The following is a 17,926-nucleotide window of genomic DNA, read 5'->3' as shown; positions in this document are numbered from 1 at the left end:
GTCACTAAATACCATTATAGAATATTCGGGAGGTTGTGTGAATATACAACAAAAATTTATAATATCTAGTTTTTAAATAGTGTATAACTTGTTGTAAACAATGACAACATACTTATGTTTCAAATTTCGAACTTAAATTCAAAACTTTCTTGTGCTCCATATCTATTACCTACTACCTGCAACAACATAGAAAATAACGCAAATGAGTGAGAACAAATTATAGATAGCAAAATAATTAAATCGACAAACACAATATCAAAATCTTTATTGAAAACGTTTTACCCAAAACAATAATTTTAATAAAAACATAAAAATTTCAAATAATAAAGTGTGAAAAAAATAGAATATAATTAAAAATATAAAAATCCCAAATAATAAAGAATGAAGAAACGCAATCAGATTTAAAATTTTGAAAGATTTCGTGTACATTAATATGTGTATTAAAAATGTTTTGCACAAAACAATAGTTTAATTTAAAATATCAAAATTCTAAATAATAAAGTGTGAAGATCAACATGATTATGATATCTTTCAAAATTCCAAATAATAAAGTGTGAAATGGATTAATGTACACACCACTTAAACACAAATTCAAATATATATACACACACACCAACTTAGCTTTGACTACTTTTCATACACCTGCCATTAAAAGTTTGAGAAAATGAAAGATGGGAAACAAAAAAATCATCGAAGTGTAAGACCAAAAAAATAATTTTCCCATTTTATAATCCACTGTACAATTTTACAATCCACGTAGCATACAAATTAACATCTTCATCCATACACCTCTATTAATCTGATGAAAAAATTCATGAAGAAATGAACGTAAACATAGCATAGAGACGATCAAAGCGATGACCTTTGGTGATTCTAAACGGCTAGGGCCTAACCGTTGATGCGTTGAGAAGAAGATCAAAAGATACCACGATCTGAAAACAAATCAAAAAGAGGAAGAAATGAATGCAAACGGATTTGAGGTAAAAATCACGAGGAAAAATAACTAAAATCAAAGCATAAAGATAAACAATCTCCATAAATTAAATTAAGTAAGTGTATACTTGTAATATTCTCCGAGACTACACCAATTGATTGAAAATCAGTTTGTTAGAGTCTTAGTACTTTAATAAAATATAATAATAATAATAATAATAATAGTAGAAAGATATATTAATGCCTATGTCAATTTCAATTTTTCAGTATAGACTTGTACATAATAATTATTTTAAGGGTTTTACCTCCTTGAAAATGATAATGAACGTGTAAAATGCAGAATTTGATAATATTAAAAAACAAAAAATGAAATCGTTTAATTGATATTAATTGGTGATTTGGGAATTAAAATCGGAAATTTGGATTTGAACATATATAATGGGATTCTATTTACATGAATTCTCAGCAAAATTTGAAAAATAATAAGCTTCAGATTTTTTAAATAGTATAATATAATATAAAATTTTCAAACTTTATACTGTCCTTCTTTATCAATGGCTTGGATTCAATTGATCTGAAAAGAGATCCGGAGGAGCGTCTGATAACATGGACCGAAACTCTTCCTTGCGGTTTTGTCTATGCATTCACTTCAATTTTCGTTTACCATATATATTCTAATAAATGCATGTCATGAATACTGCAACATCGAAAGCATCATTATGTTCAACTTTTGTTGCATTTTTTTATTATTTTCGTGTTACAGTGATTGCTCGAGAACGGTACTTTAGGCAAATTTAAGGTGAAGAGGACCTAAGTCCTAAAAGTTCCTGTCAAATCATTAAAAAAAAAGAATTTATTTTTATTTTTTTATTTCGAGGTATGACTACCCCCCTCGATTATTTTTAAAAAAAATGACCTCATGCAGTGTATTTCAAATACACTAAAAGAGGTTATTTTTTTTAAAAAAAGGTTGACCGAGGTTAAAAAAAAAAAAAACCCTGAATCAAATCCATCCCACTCAAATCCCAAAAGAAGAATATACAAGCTGTGAGAAAGATATATTCCTACAAAAAAGTTAAACATATTACGATGCATACATGAACTTAGCATGTGGGAATCAAGGATCCTATGAACAGTAGATTGGGATGAGGATTTTGCCGGATCACTCGACGTCTAGATTCTGAAAATTAGTTGTCAAGACCTTGGCAATCATGTGCACATGGAGAAATTTACACCCACCATGGCTTCTCTGTTAACTCTTTCGAAAGCACATAGCGAAACCTCGAATTATAAGGCAACCACTTGATCTTGTGCGAAGCTCTTTTATTTGGTCTGCTATCACAGCATTTTTGTATTGAATCGCTAAGTTTCTTGTCAACATTCCCTGTGATCCATGGCAGTATTTCATCAACTGGTACGCCGACTTCCTTTGCATACTTTTCAACGAGTTTGGGCAGAAGTATCTTTCTGGACTTCTCTACGACTATATTGGCTTGAAGGAACTCCCTTATTGCCGCTTCCAACTCTACTTTGATATTGGGTGCTGTATACACGTTCAACTGGAAGAGGGAAATAAGATTTAATGATTTTACACATGCTTCTGTTCATGCCTAAAATGCGTGGAAGGATGCTAAATATATGAAGACACAAAAATTGAGGAAGCCAAATCATTACGGCTCAACTTGATAAACTTTGTTAGTAACAACTTCAAATTCATTTTCACTTTGCAAATAAAAACTATTAGGAAATCTATTCTACTAATTACAGATGCCAACAAATTTCCCCACAAACCAAAGAGAAGGAATTTGATACCAGACTACCTTTGGAAAAAAAAATTGATTCCAGACAACAGAAGCAGATTACCATGGGATCAGAAGAAGCTCCTGTACATAGTGCAAAACAAACGAGTGGTTGCAAATCTTGAATCCTGTATTTTGACCTGATAATTTTTCTTTCCTCTCCAGATTTCTTCCTCAAAGCAGTTGATAAAACAGTCTCCAGCCACTGCGATGGAGATAAAAAGGCTCTGTGATGCATATACTTGCGTGTCGTATGAACTTGTTCAATTGACATGGTAGGCAGTTGCAGTACATAATTTTTTTATTTATTTAAATGAGATCAAACCAATACCTGTCCTATTCGAGGTGTCCGATAACAAAATATTGACTGCTCAACCATATTTGCGCTGATCACATGACCACCAACATTATAAGCAGCCTGTATCATGCCGACCCTTGTGATGAGTTAATATGCATACGTATAAACTGAAAATACGATAAATTGAAAATCACAAAAATCCCAATTGAGCAAACAATGCCATAGACAGAACAGGCAGTCTCCATGCAGACATTTGAAGACAGAACAGGTAGTCTCCATGGAGACACTTGAAGACAGAACAAACACCGTCCATGCAGACAACGAAAAACAAACATTAAATCAAAAGAAAATGCTTAACAGTAAACATTTTAAAAAAGCATATAGTCTCTATCTTATTTTATCCTTCTCTGGACTCCGATCCTTCATATGGAAATACTATATTTCATCTCGAACAGGCCATTCTCCATGCAAGCACTCAAATATATTTTGTTGTTCCCTTTTCCCTCTTCTCCCTTAATGACTCCCATACCCCTCTCTTAGCACTCTAATACACCCTGACCTCTTTCTTTGTGTGTCCGACCATTAACACATCCATACTGTGGTGACCACTCGCCGCATTGCTGGGGAAGGAATATTTATATGGTCTATGGAAATAAAGTTTAGCGAAGAAGGAGAATAAAAACAAAAAGGGAAAAAGGGAGAAAAATTTAAAAAGAAAATATGTTAATTTATTAAGGGTTTAAAGTTGTGTTAACAAGTCCCAGGGAGGGGCAGGTGACTATGACTCTCATGTGGAAAGTTTTGTGAGTTTTGAAATAACTCATAGAGTTAGAAGAAAATTCCCCTTCCCTTTCATTTTAATTTTTCACGGCAAAAAACAATTCAATGTTTCTTATATTGTAGCACATCGTGACGCGCGACTACCCTCATTTGAGAAGCAATAGTTTCTTTTTCCTTCTACCTTTGAAACATTTATTGCTACAAATTGAGCACAATAACAAGTATATTAAGTAGGTAGCAACAATTGTTGAAATCATATCAAGGGAAAATTGCGATTGATCGAATGTGTTGAGAATCACGATCAAATCAAGGAAATCATTCTAGATCTTTAGGAGATTTATTTGAATATATATTCTGTAATTAGTGGGATTGTATATAGCTGTATATTCACATTACCTTATTTATGTTTTTCCCTAATTTATAGGTTGTATTGTATCTAAAAGGGGTTGGAATATCAATAAAGAAATGATTCCTGTATAATCTACATGGTATCATAGCCTGGGTTCCACCGTTATGTGTTGGACGGCCCATAGTTGGCCTCACCCGTCCCATAGTTGACCACCCGTTAAATATCTCCACGTTCCAGTCGTTTCATTCTTGGGCGTGAGAGGGGTGTGTTGGTGTCTTAGTTTGCGTTCCACATCGGTTGGCTAAATAAAATAACCTGGGAGCCCTTTATATAGACAAGGGCAAACCTCCCCTCTTGAGCTAACTTTTGATGTGAGTTAGGTTCAAGTCAATTTCTAACAGAATGTTTATTATGCCAATTATTTGAGAATGTTCTAGTAGTATAGCAGCTATATTTCTTCTCCTTAAACTGTAAATGGACACTCTCACGGATTAAGATCAACTTCACAGAATTTGCAAAATAATTGGACTGTGAAAAGCACAAAATACACGAGGAAAATGGCATCCAGACCTTGTGAAACAATGCTAACCTTCTGAGCGAGTTGTGAGGTATCCCAAAAGCCAAATACGCCTTCATGAACAGAATACAGTAAAATTAAAAAGGATAAACTTTGGGGATCTGAAATGACAAACAAGTACTATCTGTGTGAGATTGAGATTTACATGCATAACCAAGGAATTGTATAAGTTGATCCAAAATGCTATTTGAGCATTGGCATCCATCTTCCGCACATTCACTTTTTCAAGCTGTTCCACCAGAACTCTGGAATGTAAGAGAATAGCCAATGATAAACTTAATCTATTGAATGCAAAGATTTCAATGTTTCAGTATGGCTTTATGAAGGTTCTATAAATATGAAGTTCCCATAGGTATACTCTCCAACCATAGTTGTTCGGAAATGAGCTCCTTGCCCCTAGTAGTGATATACAATTTAAAAGGTTCATATAGAAAGTTGTAACTGTGCCATATTTAACAACAGATTCTATCTTTTGTTCTGGTTTTGTGCTATTCAGGTGTTTCTAAAGGGATGACTAATGTCTTTCGATCCAAAAAGTCTACGTCGGACAAATTAGTCCTATATCAACTTAGAAGTTCGATATGATGTTTTGCCGATGTATCAATTACCATACATCGAAATGGGCAGAGATGCCGACAAATGCTTCTAGGAAGGCTACATCAAGGGTACTCTATTTGCATGAAAACACAAGTATGACCAGAACAAATTCCACATGATTTCAAGGAGCGGGTCCTCAAAAGAATTAAGCATACCAATTACTTACAGGTTATTACAATATTTAGATAACACAAATTGCATTGGCAACCATTATATCAATATCTCACACTGAATTGTGCACGAAATTCAAGTATCTAAATGGCCAGCAATTGTCTACAACTCAAGTCACAAAAAAGTAGTTTAGGGATAACTACATGCCATGCCATTATTTATGTGCTTTAGGGGTTGTGTACTCTGTGTGTGCAGAGGAACACATTGGCTCTCATTCATTTGTCCCGGAGAGGGTTGACATGCAAATATTGGGAGAATAACTGTATGTTTTTACTAATTGGTTTTTACATTACACACTAATAATTTTCAGAATTTATGAAAAGTTTGCAGAGGAAGAGGTACCTACCTGTAGTTGCTGATGGCATAAGATGCACGAGAGAAACGACTCTTATCTTTTGATATCCAAGGTATTTCAACCGTTGATTTGGTTGACCAATCTTTCCCCTCTCCACCATTCCATCGCGGAAGTACAGCACCTGTAGATGACTTCGATGATGGGTGAGATTGCTTTTGTTCTTCACTAGCTGATGTACTTCGAAGCAAGCAGTAAACAGCCGCCATGCACCTAACCATTTCCTCTGCCAACTTACTGGGGCATTGATAGAGATGATCTTTTAGAGTTCGCGGTGCATAATTTTTACTTGTGGTCGGTACCTGTAGCATAATCCAATGTAAGTGATCATGGCTAGAAGTGGTTACGAAGGTTTATGAAACTGTTTTTATTAATTACGAATCCACGACGAAGGGATTTCCAATTAGTTGTTCAATAATTTTAAATTTTTCCTACAATATTCTAGTTCGCATTCAATCACTACAATGGAACTGTTTACCGCTTGAATGGAGCCAAAAAAACAACAATCATACTCCATCTATTGCTTTTCTGTTCTAGGACATCCACCGATGACATCCTACTTCCCACTGTTAAAATTTTTTCCCCAAAAATGATGTAACTCGCAGCTCATACTTCAACATTGCAAACTATAAAACTATTGATTGTGTCAAACAGTGAATGATCCAGAAACAGGATAAAGTTCTCACTTAAGACAACTACTTTTGTATTTAACTTGAAAACCATAAAATGGTAAAAATACCCAAAGTTCTAGAACTAGAATGAAGAAACCCATTCATTCTTCATCCCTCATTATAGGCTGAAATCAGTCACAAGGGCTCACAAAATGTCAACTAAAAAAAATTCTAGCCATCGATGGCCCCAATACTAGAAATAACAAAGAATTATTGTGTACATGAAAAAGTCCAGTATCAAGAAAAAATTAATTATGATTTCTATTCCGCATAAATTTTGATTTATACAAGTTCATGCGGAATCCAGTTATGAAGTCATAGTAATTCTATTAGAGGTACGACTCAAACCCAAAAATTTGCACCTTCTCAGGGTCTACATATTTCTGATCCCAACAATGCTAAATTTCAGATGTCGCAAGTAGCTTGACAGAGGGAATGAGAGTTATTATTATTCTTCAATAAAATGAAGTCAAAGCTCAAAGGAAAAATTAGAACTCAAGAACAAATGGCTTTTCATCATATAGTTTTAACTATATCATTAGTGTGAAACAATAGAGCTCCTCTTTATTTGATTCAAACTCATAAAATTGTGGATGCAAAACAAGATACTAACCTTGATCGAAAAACTTTTCTCGACATGCATGCTCTCTTTTGCATTAAGTAGTGAGATATGTCTTGTTTTTGACTGCAACAAACTTCTTTTTCCTGAATCATTTATAGTAGCCAGAGAGTGGAAGTTTCTTAAAGGGAAATTTTTTGAGGAGCAGAAGGCACTTGAGATGATACTTGGATGTTTCCTTGATTCACTCTTTGCATGTGCAGGAGAGGTAACAACCGAGTTATGCTCTGAAGCTGGCCGACTAACGTGTTCAAATATGCCCCTGTAGAGAGAAAGGACATGTTGTTCGCGCTTTGCAACCTCTTCTTCGAGCAATTCTATCTCACCTATCAACTCTTTTGTCTGAAATGAGCAAAAAGTTAATGTTATTTCTGTTCCATAAATAAATTTAGTCAAAATAAACATTAAACAGTTGTCAAATGGCATTATGCCATTCAGAGAACTATAACCTGGTTTGTCGATCTAGGGTATGGAAAAGTCAAAAAACTTGAATGAAGTGCTAAAGAGAAAAGATGCCTAATTGAATGATTGAATGTCTGTCTCCCCCAAAATGCAACAGATGTACAGTGACTACATAAGGTGAATAAGGACATAGGTCTCTCTTAGTCTAAAAAGCAAACCTTGGTCATGTGGAGAAGTTTTTCCTAAAATTCTGTATCATCAAGGTCCAAGGACTGTTTATAAAATAAGCTTGGTCTTAGTATCAAATGCCCTTCGGTCTCATATGCATTCATAAGGCCAACTTGACCATCAGATATCTGTCAACCGGGTGATGTCAGAGATCTATCTATCAGATGACCATGCAACTCTCGGTAGGTTAGCTGTAAGGTGCAGGCAGAAAATTGACTTTATTCAAAGATCAGATCTCAGTCATTCTTCCACAAAATTGTCATACCAACCTGATGAAAAAGACATTTTTTTTCAAGCTCAATGTAAACTTTAATAGCACCAAGAACCGGCACTCATCAAACATATCATTTAAGTACTGAAGGGGGAAAACACAGTGGCGGAAATATGTTCAAGAAGGAATCGGTCTATGACAGGAGAATAAAGACTCTCTGAATTCAGAGAATAATAATGAAATTTGAGTAGGAGCCCTCCAATAGCATAGATTCAAATTCTGGAAAGATTATTCTTCTGCCATTTTGAGATAAAACCTAGCTGAGTCTGAAATCACCTTTGCGAGCTTCATAGTCAAGGACCAACTTTCAAAATTAGGAGTCTAGTTCAGGCAAACAAACTTGTTACTTCACAGTTCAAACAATAACTAGGATTTTAACACCAGATACACGGTCGCCAGTAGAAAATTGAATTCTATTTCAGACTATCACTTTCTATTTCTGAACTAAATAGTTAAAAAAACAAGTTTAAGGATAGCAATGACATATATATAGAGGTCACTTCTTACAACTAGATCAAGATCATATTTCTGTACATACAATTATGCTTATTAGCAAGACAAAAATAGCACGTGAAAATAAGTTCTTCGTGTTGAAACATTTGAATGAGTCAACGTCACTTATCCTACAATTCTGGATGTGACTAGCTCATACATCTGAAACTGAAAGTGTTATTCTATGCAAACACAATACCTCCATACACCTTTCATGAGTCCATTATTAATAAATTCAAATAAGTCCATGCCGCCTTCGCAGCTTCTCATAATTTAGGAATGTTAGCCATGGGAACTAGTTAAGAAGGTTGGAATAGGAAAAGGGGGGAAATGCATCTAGAAAAGACTTTACCTGAAAACATTTGTTGCATGGCCAATAGAGAAAATAAAAAAAGGCATCGAACTAGGATGGATGGATCTCAATCAATTCACAACAGAAATTTAAATAAAGAATTAATTGGCTCACTGACTCAAGTTACCTGAGCAGCAAAATGACGATGCCCAGGAGATAATGTACTAGAAGCTCTTCCCATTGCCCTCTCTAGAACCCCACGCATGGACCTCTCCTGCTGCAGGCGTTGTTGTAATTGGTCGATCTGCAAAAGTTTCTCCCAAAGTTCTCAGATGCCCACCATTTAAATATTCTAGGTTATAAACAAGAGATGTATCTCTAAGATGGCCTAGTAAACACAGGTAGCAAGCATGCAGTATGCGTGTTATTACATCAGTAATAAAAAATGGTGGTAAGACAAAAGGGGAGCTATCAAATCCTCAACAGTTAGCCATGCTGATTCCCACCCATTCCTTCAAATGCAAATGAAACTCAAAGAAAAATTTATTAATAGAAATCTGCAACATGCTTACACAAACAATGTTATTAACTCTAAGAAAACCGAGATTGTGAGCATTCCAGAACAGAGAAAAGGGAAAGACTGAATGAGATGACATTATCTGCCACATGCTTAGACAGTTGGGAAATGGCACAGGTTTCCAGAGTTCACCAGTTTCAGTCCCAACTCGTAATTGATATTGCTAAGTTTAGAGTGGGGCCTAGTATACTTTCAACAAAACCAATACCAGGAAAATCGACATCCTAAAATATAATCCTTATAAATCTTTCTCCAATAGCAATTCATAAGGAACTTTTGCACATTAATATGTACTCGTGGGTACCATATCAGATTTGAAACTGCAAATCAGGCCCTTGTTTTTATTTTGTAGGCACATGTATCACAAAGTGAAGGGATTCAAAATTCTATAGGATCTTTCCTATTTCCTCTGAACTCTCTATTTGATCCTTTGAGCCGTATATGAGCATGAAATTATCTTCAACTCTAAGAGGACATATGATTTTTGCGCTGGTACAGCTGCAAGGTGACATTGTACACCTATCTTTAAATGGATGGATAATAACTGGATCATTTATGTGAACTAGAGTCATCATGGACAATGCAGGTCACGGTGCAAACTAAATTCTACTGGTAAAGTAAATTGACCAATTTAATCACTGGCATATAATTTGACTGAGCTATCAAAATAATTTTATTTGGTAAGATATGATAAATACAAATCATATACCTACAAAAACAAAAGGAAGATTCTTGAATGAAAATCAACAAACAATTTTGGTAATCAGAACAGATTGAGGATTCTTTCTTGATGCCTATCACTTTAGTTGTGAATCCTTCTATTTCAAACAAATTTTACTAAGACTGCTCCATTGAATTCTAACATTCGTGGTAAAGCATTGATCTGGAAAATCACTTACATCTTGTTCCAAGGAGGCTCTTTGATTTGAAATGTCATCCTTGATGCTAAAGTTCTTGTGAAGCGGGCTTGCCTTACAACTACTGGTACAAGGCACAGTATCCTGTGGATATGGACATTCAGTTAATCCTATTTCCAGTTACTTCAGCTATTATTTCCAACATAATCCCAAAATATACATAAGATACTAACGGATGACTGATGGGAGTCCTTCCTCGTGAAATAAGAATCTCCAACTGTTGGGGGAATGGAGTTCTTCTCGGAAGCACTGCAAAAAGGATCAAGAAAAACATGTTTGATACATTTCTTCATGATATAAAACTCAGGCTTAATAATTATGTCTACTGAAGGAAGCATCTTTCTATGTGGCTTTAGTTGACTGTACAAGATTGACGCATTATTCATCCTCTAAGTTTTTTTATGATGAGCGTTTCCTTAATTTTTCATAGAAAATCCCGGTTAAACAAATCGGTGATGGAAGTACATTGCTTGTTTAACAGTCTTCCATGGCATGTATTGAAGAAAGTCCCTTCATTTTTTTTAAATACTCCCAGGTACATAAATTAAGTGATAGAATTGTTTCCTCTTCTCCGGTTCTTACATCAATGAACCAAACAATGTGTACACATTTCTAGTGTCACTCCAAGAAATTTTTGTGTCCTTTATTTATTCGATAATCTTCCGATTGCATTCTGATTTGCAGACTAAAAAGCAAAGTTCAAGTGATCAGAAAATACAAAGTTCAAATGAAAAAAGGACGGTGATAAACCTCTTGGAACGCCTATGCTGTGCATAACTATACATACGGGCAGAAGAATCTCCATTGGCTCTCTCCTTGTCTTCCTCTACAATTGAATTATTATTTCCTTTATTTCTCTTCGACATACTTAAAGCAATTCAATAGTTTTCAGATTCTTCTCCTGCCAATTATGCTGTGTCCCCCCGCCAACAACTTCACATACACATGAATGATATAAATCTAAGCACTCCAACACACACACGCATGGCCAATATGACTAAGCCACAGCTTAGTAGATATAAAATCATAAATACACCCGATAACAATTATGATGACCCCATAAGAAGAACTGGAAGAATCAATCGAATGTGGGAATTTAAAGAAAGAAACAATTCATTAACGTGGGTTTGTGTTAAAATGTGTAGGCATTGAATGAATTGGTGATGAACATTTAAAAGAAAGTGGAAAGCATGCATCAAGCACTTACTTCAAAGAAGAGCTGGGACCGAAAACTGAAATCTTTCAGCTTTGGGTTGTTGAGAGCATTCAATATGAACATTAACTTCGTCTGCCACTTCTCACCAAACAATCGCATTGTGTGTAATTGTAGACTGTTAAGTGTACCTTTCTTCCTTCGCAATTTGATGGGCTAAAAAAGCGTCGTTTTTTGCCACTTAAATCAAGGTTTTTTGTGAAGGAATGAGTCATCATAAGGATCAGCAAATTTCAAATTTATGGGAGAATTAAAAATATATTTACGTCTCAATTGCAATAAAATGAGATTGTACCAACCAACCGTCTCGTTTCAATTCGAGCAAAAAAATAAGAAATTATGTTCCTTTTGTAAGCATTTGATTAGTATTGAGATGTTATATTTTTATCAATATTTTTTTGGGCGGTTTTTTGTATAGCATAAATTACATGCGATTTATTTGATTAGCTTGACATGTTTTCATTGTCATAAAAAAAATATAACAAAACAAAATGATAAATTGTACAATAACTCTTGGTAGCATTTTTGAAATTTTAAATTAAATAAATTATGATTTCAAAAAAAAAATTAAATAAATTATGAGAAATAACGATATTTATTAAAACATAAACAAAAAAAAATTATAACAAAACCAGGGTCCGAGGTTTCTCAGTCCAGGGCTTCAGGCCTTAATTAATGAAACGTAGAAGCAGAGGTTCCAACGATGGCCTCTACAAAATGTACAAAAGAATTTGGGCCGGAAAAACTCTGGCCCTTTAAATAATTAAAAGTAGGAGCCTGGGTTCTAATTTCTAACCCAGCCCTACCAATTTTAAAATTTGGGCGGGGCTTCGGAAGCCCAAAAACAAAAGCATACACATACATACACAAAATTATATTATAAACAATTGGTTTTTTCGGGAAAACAAGCTTATTGCAAGTTTCATTTTTCCTATATATAATTAATAGAAAATAAATTATATTTTATTTCTTTTGAACCAAAAATTATATTTTATTATAAAATTTAATGCGTGTATATAATATCTAATCGATTTATCTAATTCTTTGCAGCATGATAATTTCGTAATATCTATACTATATATTAATATTAATGAATATTGAATTTCCAGTCAATAATGTTTTCGATTCTTCACTTTGTATCTGAATTTGTGATTTTTATGCAGATTCATCGATGTATTTAATTTAAGATTAAAAAAAATCGGCGTTGTATTTAATTTCATCGTCTTTCTCGACTCTGTACAATCTCGTTCAGTTTCGGAGATTCATTCGACCTCCATAACCAAAAACTCTCTGAAAAGAGAGATGTCGCGGGAGAGAGCTAAGCGGATTACTCTAGCACCAGTTCAGGAGGTATGCCGATCACGGTTACCTGCTTGTTAATTTACACTGCAAGATCCTCGGTTTTTTTCCATTTAGCTTTTCTGATTTTTTTTTATTTTTTTATTTGCTAAAAATGTGCTGCTACCTATTCTCAGTTTTCGATTATAATTTTCCTTTCGGGTTTCAATTTCTTTTGAATTTCAATTGCAGAATATTGAGAAGATCAAGCAAGTTGTTGAAGATGGCAATTACTATGGCGCTCAACAGATGTACAAAACTTTCAGTGCGAGGTATCTTTGTCCTGTTTATTTTCACCTTTGAATGTTTATGCTTTGATGTCGCCTGTGGGAAGTGGTGCTTTTTGTAATAAATGTCCGGTAGAATTCGATTTATTTCTATAGTAGCTTAATTTTGTCTCGGTTTATACCTGCAGATATATTTCCGCGGATAGGTATTCTGATGCCTTGGATATTCTTCAGTCTGGTGCTTGCTTAGAGCTAGAAAATGGGCAGGTCTGATTATTACTGCTTTCTTATTTTTATAACCGATCTATTAGTATCTTTATCTACATAATGAACCTATGCCACAAGAAATTTTTACTGATCAATGAGCTGAATTGACTAGGCCATTTTTTTCTATCATATCTAGGGAATCAAAGAGCTTTCATGGATTTGTCTTTTTTGGTAAATTGTAGTTATCTCACATCTTTCAAAGTAGAAAAGCTGATATGCTATGTGCGCACTAAATTTTAGGTTACTTGTGGAGCTGAGCTCGGTCTCATGTTCGTGGAAACCCTTGTTAAAGGAAAATTTCCATATGACGACGATGCTCTTGGTCAGTTATTCTTTTAGTTTGGATTCTTTTGTTTTCAGAAATGTCATTATTTGTTAAAATTCGTACGAATTTATTCAAAATATTGAAACACATTCTTTATATTTTTTCAGCATTGTCATATGTAAATGCTATCATCAGTGTCAATGTGTCATATTACATTTTGGTAATCCTAGGTGTGGGGAAGTTCATATTTTATGATATTTGTCTCGTTGATAGATCTTTCAGCTCAGCGAATAGAGGGTTAACCAAAAGCTCAGTCTGGCATGAGCAAACCTGGCTTTGGAATACCTGGGTTGATTAACCCGGATTGGAATACTGGGCAGGATCTTTTTCCCCCTCTCGGGTCTTTCTGGGCAACTGGGTTTAACTAAAGCAAACCGGATAACTGTTCCTGCATGGTTACTCATTAAAGGAGACATATTTTAACATATCATGTTACATGTATAAATCATAGAAATTGAAGTTAACTGAGAATCAGATTCTAAAATAATTGCTCGTAATTTTCGTCATACTATTAAGAGATATTTATGGGTTTCCAGAGATCTGTTTCTGATATTTGACACCATTTTTCATGGATAATTGTCCTTTGTGGCTTGATTTATGAGTAAGTAATGTTTGTTTGACATGTTACTTGAATAATCTTCGCTGTTTTAATTTCTGATAGTTAAGTTCAAGTACATGATTAGTTTCTTATATTCTAAGATTATGAACTATAGATCGTATCAGGAAAATATATAAGAAGTTTCCTCAGATACCAGTCCCACAAAATTTGGATCTTGCCGATGATGATGACATACACCAGCTTTCTGAAGCTCTTGGAGCTGCCAAAATACGTGTGGAGGGTTGCTCATCTTTTTTGAAGGCTGCTATCAAGTAAGATATTCTTTTAAATTTACTCTTCTTTCCTTTCATCTTTCTCACTATTGGTGTGATAGTTTGGTTAGAATGGCATGGACAAAGGTTAAACATATGGAAAATGTGGAAGCGCTTGTTTACTCAATCCAACAGGCAAAAAAAAAGTGGATGAAGCGAAAGTAACATGAGAGGGGGTGATGGCAAGGGTGCAAGAACGTGTGTTAGTTCATGTTTGACAGTGGACAAGGGTTAAACATGTAGATTTCAAGATTGTGAAAATTGATGTGGTATTTATCACAAGTTATACCCTCTAGCTAATTCCAACTCGTTGTACTTTGGCTCTTGGGAAGTTCAAGGATGCTATTATGCTGGGAATGATTGAACACATATCCCATCGTTTTTACTTTTTAATGTTCATACTTTTTGCCGACCAGCCTAAAATGCACCCACAAATTTGTTACAATCTTTTCAGGTGGTCTATTGAATTTGGAGCCCATAGGAATGGGTCTCCTGAACTGCATGATATGCTGGCAGATTATTTATATTCAGAGTCGCCTGAGTTGGTAAAGCTCCTAACATACTTGATCTGTTTATAAAATGCTACACCTTATTCTTAGGGTGACATGATTCTAATGCTTTCTTTTAAATCTATTTTCATCACACTGTTAAGCTAATCTCTATTAGATGTTTTCCTCTGGTATATGAAAAATGGTAGTTAATTTATTTACTGGACATACTAGAATACTTGTTGATTGTCACAGTTATTGCCAATCTGCTCATCATGCTTTAAATACCGTTTATTGTCAGGAGATGGCCAAAGTGTCATACCATTTTGTCAGAGGGAAAAGTCCAAAGAAGTTTGCCGCTACTTTAGTCAATTTCATGGGCAAGGTGTGACCCTCAGCTTCATATTTTTTACCATTCTTTTCTCCGCTGCTATTCATGTTCCAGAAGCTTGTCGCTTTGTCAAGTTGTTTCATTGTTTGAGTCAATTGATTGCAATAGTAGCTTTTGTTCATTCAAGAAGTATTTGTTCGATGAGGCGAATATTTGGATCATGCCATGGGACACTATCTGAGAACTGCATTGCGTCTTTCTATTGGAATCAATCTAACTTCCAGTTTTTAACACAGTGCTATCCAGGTGAAGATGATTTAGCTGTTGCTCGTGCAGTTTTGATGTAAGTTATTCTTGGAAATAGAATAAATTCGATAAGGAAATTATAATTAAGCTTTTCTTAGGTCTCAACAAATGTTATTAGATTATAAACTTTGAACCACATCTTTTGGCTTGTCGTTTAAGTTCTGTAGTCTCCCACCACCTCTCAACTGATTCATGGAGTGCATTCCACAGCTTGCGATCTCAGCCTATTTAGTTATTCAATTCATATAATACAGTGATTTGTGTGGTAGGAATTGTTTAGTCGTCCCTTGTCGACAAAGTAAATGCAGCTAGAAAAATTGAAATCTTCTCTTTTTACTTGGTGATGTTCGAATTTCCTCCTACCTTTGATCAATTTGTTTCTGACCAACCAGGTCTGACCTCAAGCACAATTTCAATGGCTCAAAGAACTAAACCTTGGTAATCCAGTTTGTCAAACAAAATAAATATAATAAAACTAATGGCAAAATCTAAAGAGCTCCAGCATTAGATTTTAACAGAAACAGCGTAACTTCTAATATGCCTGACCTTGAGTTATTAATAGCCTGTATTGTCAAAGATAAATTAGGTTCATCAAAATATGGACAAAACAATCTATTTAGAATCCAAGGAGATGGCAGGGGCATACTTGAAACCCAAACTTTTGTTCTTAAAGAGATTCCTATCGCCTCTTTTGTGTTTTAGTTGTTCATATATGTAGTTGCAATGTAAAATGTTTGTGAGCTCGTCTTTTGAATTACTCATTTTCATTTCCACGGAATTTTTGAATTGAATAATCTCTTCTTTTTTTTTTTTTTTTTTGAATCCCTGTAGGTATTTATCGTTAGGTAATTTGAGGGATGCTAATTTTCTCATGGATGACATGAAGAAGCAAGTGCAATCTCGAGAGGTTGATTTCCCTCGATCAGAATTGATGCAATTCATTATTTATCTTCTACAGACGTAAGTCAACTCTGTTTATATCCCAGCTTTCCGAAGGGTGTCAGGTTTTGGAATCATTGACAGTTGTGAAAATATCAGTGACAATGAGTTAGAGTGAGTCTTTTCAGATTGAATTGATGAGAAGAAGCGCTCCAATGCTTCAGCCTTCATTCCTTGTTTTAATGCAGGTTGCAGAGAGATGCTTTGCCTCTTTTCACTATATTACGACAGCGATACAAGTCAAGTCTAGACAGAGAACCTATATTGAATGAGGTATGCATTTCCTAGTTTTATCATGGTTGAGTGTCATTCTCTTTATCCTGCAATACCTTGACGTTTCGGTTGTCGGTTGTCCTCTTTGAATAGCTCCTTGATGAAGTTGCCTGGAAGTTTTATGGAGTTCGACGCAGAAATTCCATGCCAGGAATGTTTGGGGATATTTTCAAGGTATTAACTTTTGATCTGTTTTTCATTAATAACAGACTAGTCAAGTGGGAATGTGGGATGCGCTGCGCTCTGTTTGTGTGCTATAGATTATTTGGTTTGATGGTTGTTGTCTATGCTATGTTTTAATCTAACCAATTCATCAAAAGCTGGCAATTTTTTTCAATAAAAAAATAGAAGTTTATTCCGGTAAATTCAATAACTGTATAGAATATTTATGCTATTTTGATAGATCAATCATTGACACACTAGAGAGACCTAAACAAAACTTCTAGCATAGCCTGCGTATTATGTAGCAATGATATTATCAGACAGTAGTTGGTAGTACATTATACTTCTCCTATAAGCTTAAGCAAAAAAATTACATTTGAATGATCATCTATTGTACAGTGTAAACAATAGGTGTTTTTCCCTGAAGGCTTGTAAAATCTCATTTGCTACTTTACAGATGATGGCAGAGGAATAGGGGGTCGAGCAAATTGGGCATTATGATGGTCTACAAGCAGTTCGGTCCTGATTTCAAGATTTTCTGAAGAATATTTTATATGCTAGCTTACATGTGTTCCTATGCTTTTTCTTTAGTGGAATAGTGTATTGTCTCTCAAATTACTTATACCCAGTTTACAAAGAGAAATATAAGGCTCAAGTGCCTCTTTTTTCACCTGAACTGTCTCCTTATTTTGTTCTTCATTCATTTTTTCAGACATATTTCATCGAAATAGAGTAGTCCGATGATACTCATTGATGGAAAATCATTGGTATCTAATGATAAATAAATACAAAAATAATCATGCGCGTAAGGTTCAGGTCATAGCTTCCAGGTTATCTCACTATCAACATGTTTAATTTAAGT

At 34.7% G+C, this 17,926-nt stretch overlaps 2 protein-coding genes across 3 annotated transcripts; one reads left to right on the top strand and one right to left on the bottom strand.

Moving 5' to 3' along the window:
- Nucleotides 1-1,941: 1,941 nt before the first annotated feature.
- On the bottom strand, nucleotides 1,942-11,709 carry LOC140873751 (uncharacterized). Of its 2 annotated transcripts, none has more exons than XM_073276990.1 (11): nucleotides 11,533-11,709; nucleotides 10,499-10,574; nucleotides 10,308-10,409; nucleotides 9,019-9,135; nucleotides 7,141-7,488; nucleotides 5,851-6,158; nucleotides 4,882-4,981; nucleotides 4,730-4,789; nucleotides 3,064-3,150; nucleotides 2,797-2,937; nucleotides 1,942-2,492 (listed from the first exon to the last, which is right to left on the bottom strand). In XM_073276990.1, the coding sequence occupies exons 4-11, from the start codon at nucleotides 9,094-9,096 to the stop codon at nucleotides 2,163-2,165; spliced, it is 1,452 nt and encodes a 483-aa protein (XP_073133091.1). In that variant the 5' UTR covers nucleotides 9,097-9,135; nucleotides 10,308-10,409; nucleotides 10,499-10,574; nucleotides 11,533-11,709; the 3' UTR covers nucleotides 1,942-2,162. The 2 variants fall into 2 exon arrangements, with proteins under 2 accessions (XP_073133091.1, XP_073133090.1); XM_073276989.1 differs by lacking the exon at nucleotides 11,533-11,709 and adding an exon at nucleotides 11,076-11,451.
- A 907-nt stretch (nucleotides 11,710-12,616) lies between these two features.
- LOC140873707 (protein GET4) lies at nucleotides 12,617-17,734 on the top strand. The gene is made up of 12 exons (XM_073276925.1): nucleotides 12,617-12,888; nucleotides 13,069-13,148; nucleotides 13,292-13,370; nucleotides 13,611-13,692; nucleotides 14,409-14,565; nucleotides 15,020-15,110; nucleotides 15,355-15,438; nucleotides 15,681-15,727; nucleotides 16,522-16,650; nucleotides 16,818-16,902; nucleotides 16,996-17,076; nucleotides 17,522-17,734. The coding sequence occupies exons 1-12, from the start codon at nucleotides 12,841-12,843 to the stop codon at nucleotides 17,537-17,539; spliced, it is 981 nt and encodes a 326-aa protein (XP_073133026.1). The 5' UTR covers nucleotides 12,617-12,840; the 3' UTR covers nucleotides 17,540-17,734.
- The last annotated feature ends 192 nt before the right edge of the window (nucleotides 17,735-17,926 follow it).

This window comes from Henckelia pumila, unplaced genomic scaffold (genome assembly GCF_033568475.1).
Source record: "Henckelia pumila isolate YLH828 unplaced genomic scaffold, ASM3356847v2 CTG_80:::fragment_1, whole genome shotgun sequence".
Taxonomy (NCBI): Eukaryota; Viridiplantae; Streptophyta; class Magnoliopsida; order Lamiales; family Gesneriaceae; genus Henckelia; species Henckelia pumila.
This window is presented reverse-complemented; position numbering and strand designations above follow the sequence as displayed.

Bases quoted from the DNA above. Each gene is read 5' to 3' on its own strand.
- LOC140873751 (XM_073276989.1), bottom strand. From the start codon at position 11,191: ATGTCGAAGAGAAATAAAGGAAATAATAATTCAATTGTAGAGGAAGAC. The intron at 10,410-10,498 runs GTTAGTATCTTA...CCATATCCACAG, and splicing joins AGGACTCCCATCAGTCATCC to GATACTGTGCCTTGTACCAG. The intron at 4,790-4,881 runs GTAAATCTCAAT...CTGTTCATGAAG, and splicing joins ACAATTCCTTGGTTATGCAT to GCGTATTTGGCTTTTGGGAT.
- LOC140873707 (XM_073276925.1), top strand. From the start codon at position 12,841: ATGTCGCGGGAGAGAGCTAAGCGGATTACTCTAGCACCAGTTCAGGAG. The intron at 13,693-14,408 runs GTCAGTTATTCT...TATGAACTATAG, and splicing joins ATATGACGACGATGCTCTTG to ATCGTATCAGGAAAATATAT. The intron at 16,651-16,817 runs GTAAGTCAACTC...GTTTTAATGCAG, and splicing joins ATTATTTATCTTCTACAGAC to GTTGCAGAGAGATGCTTTGC.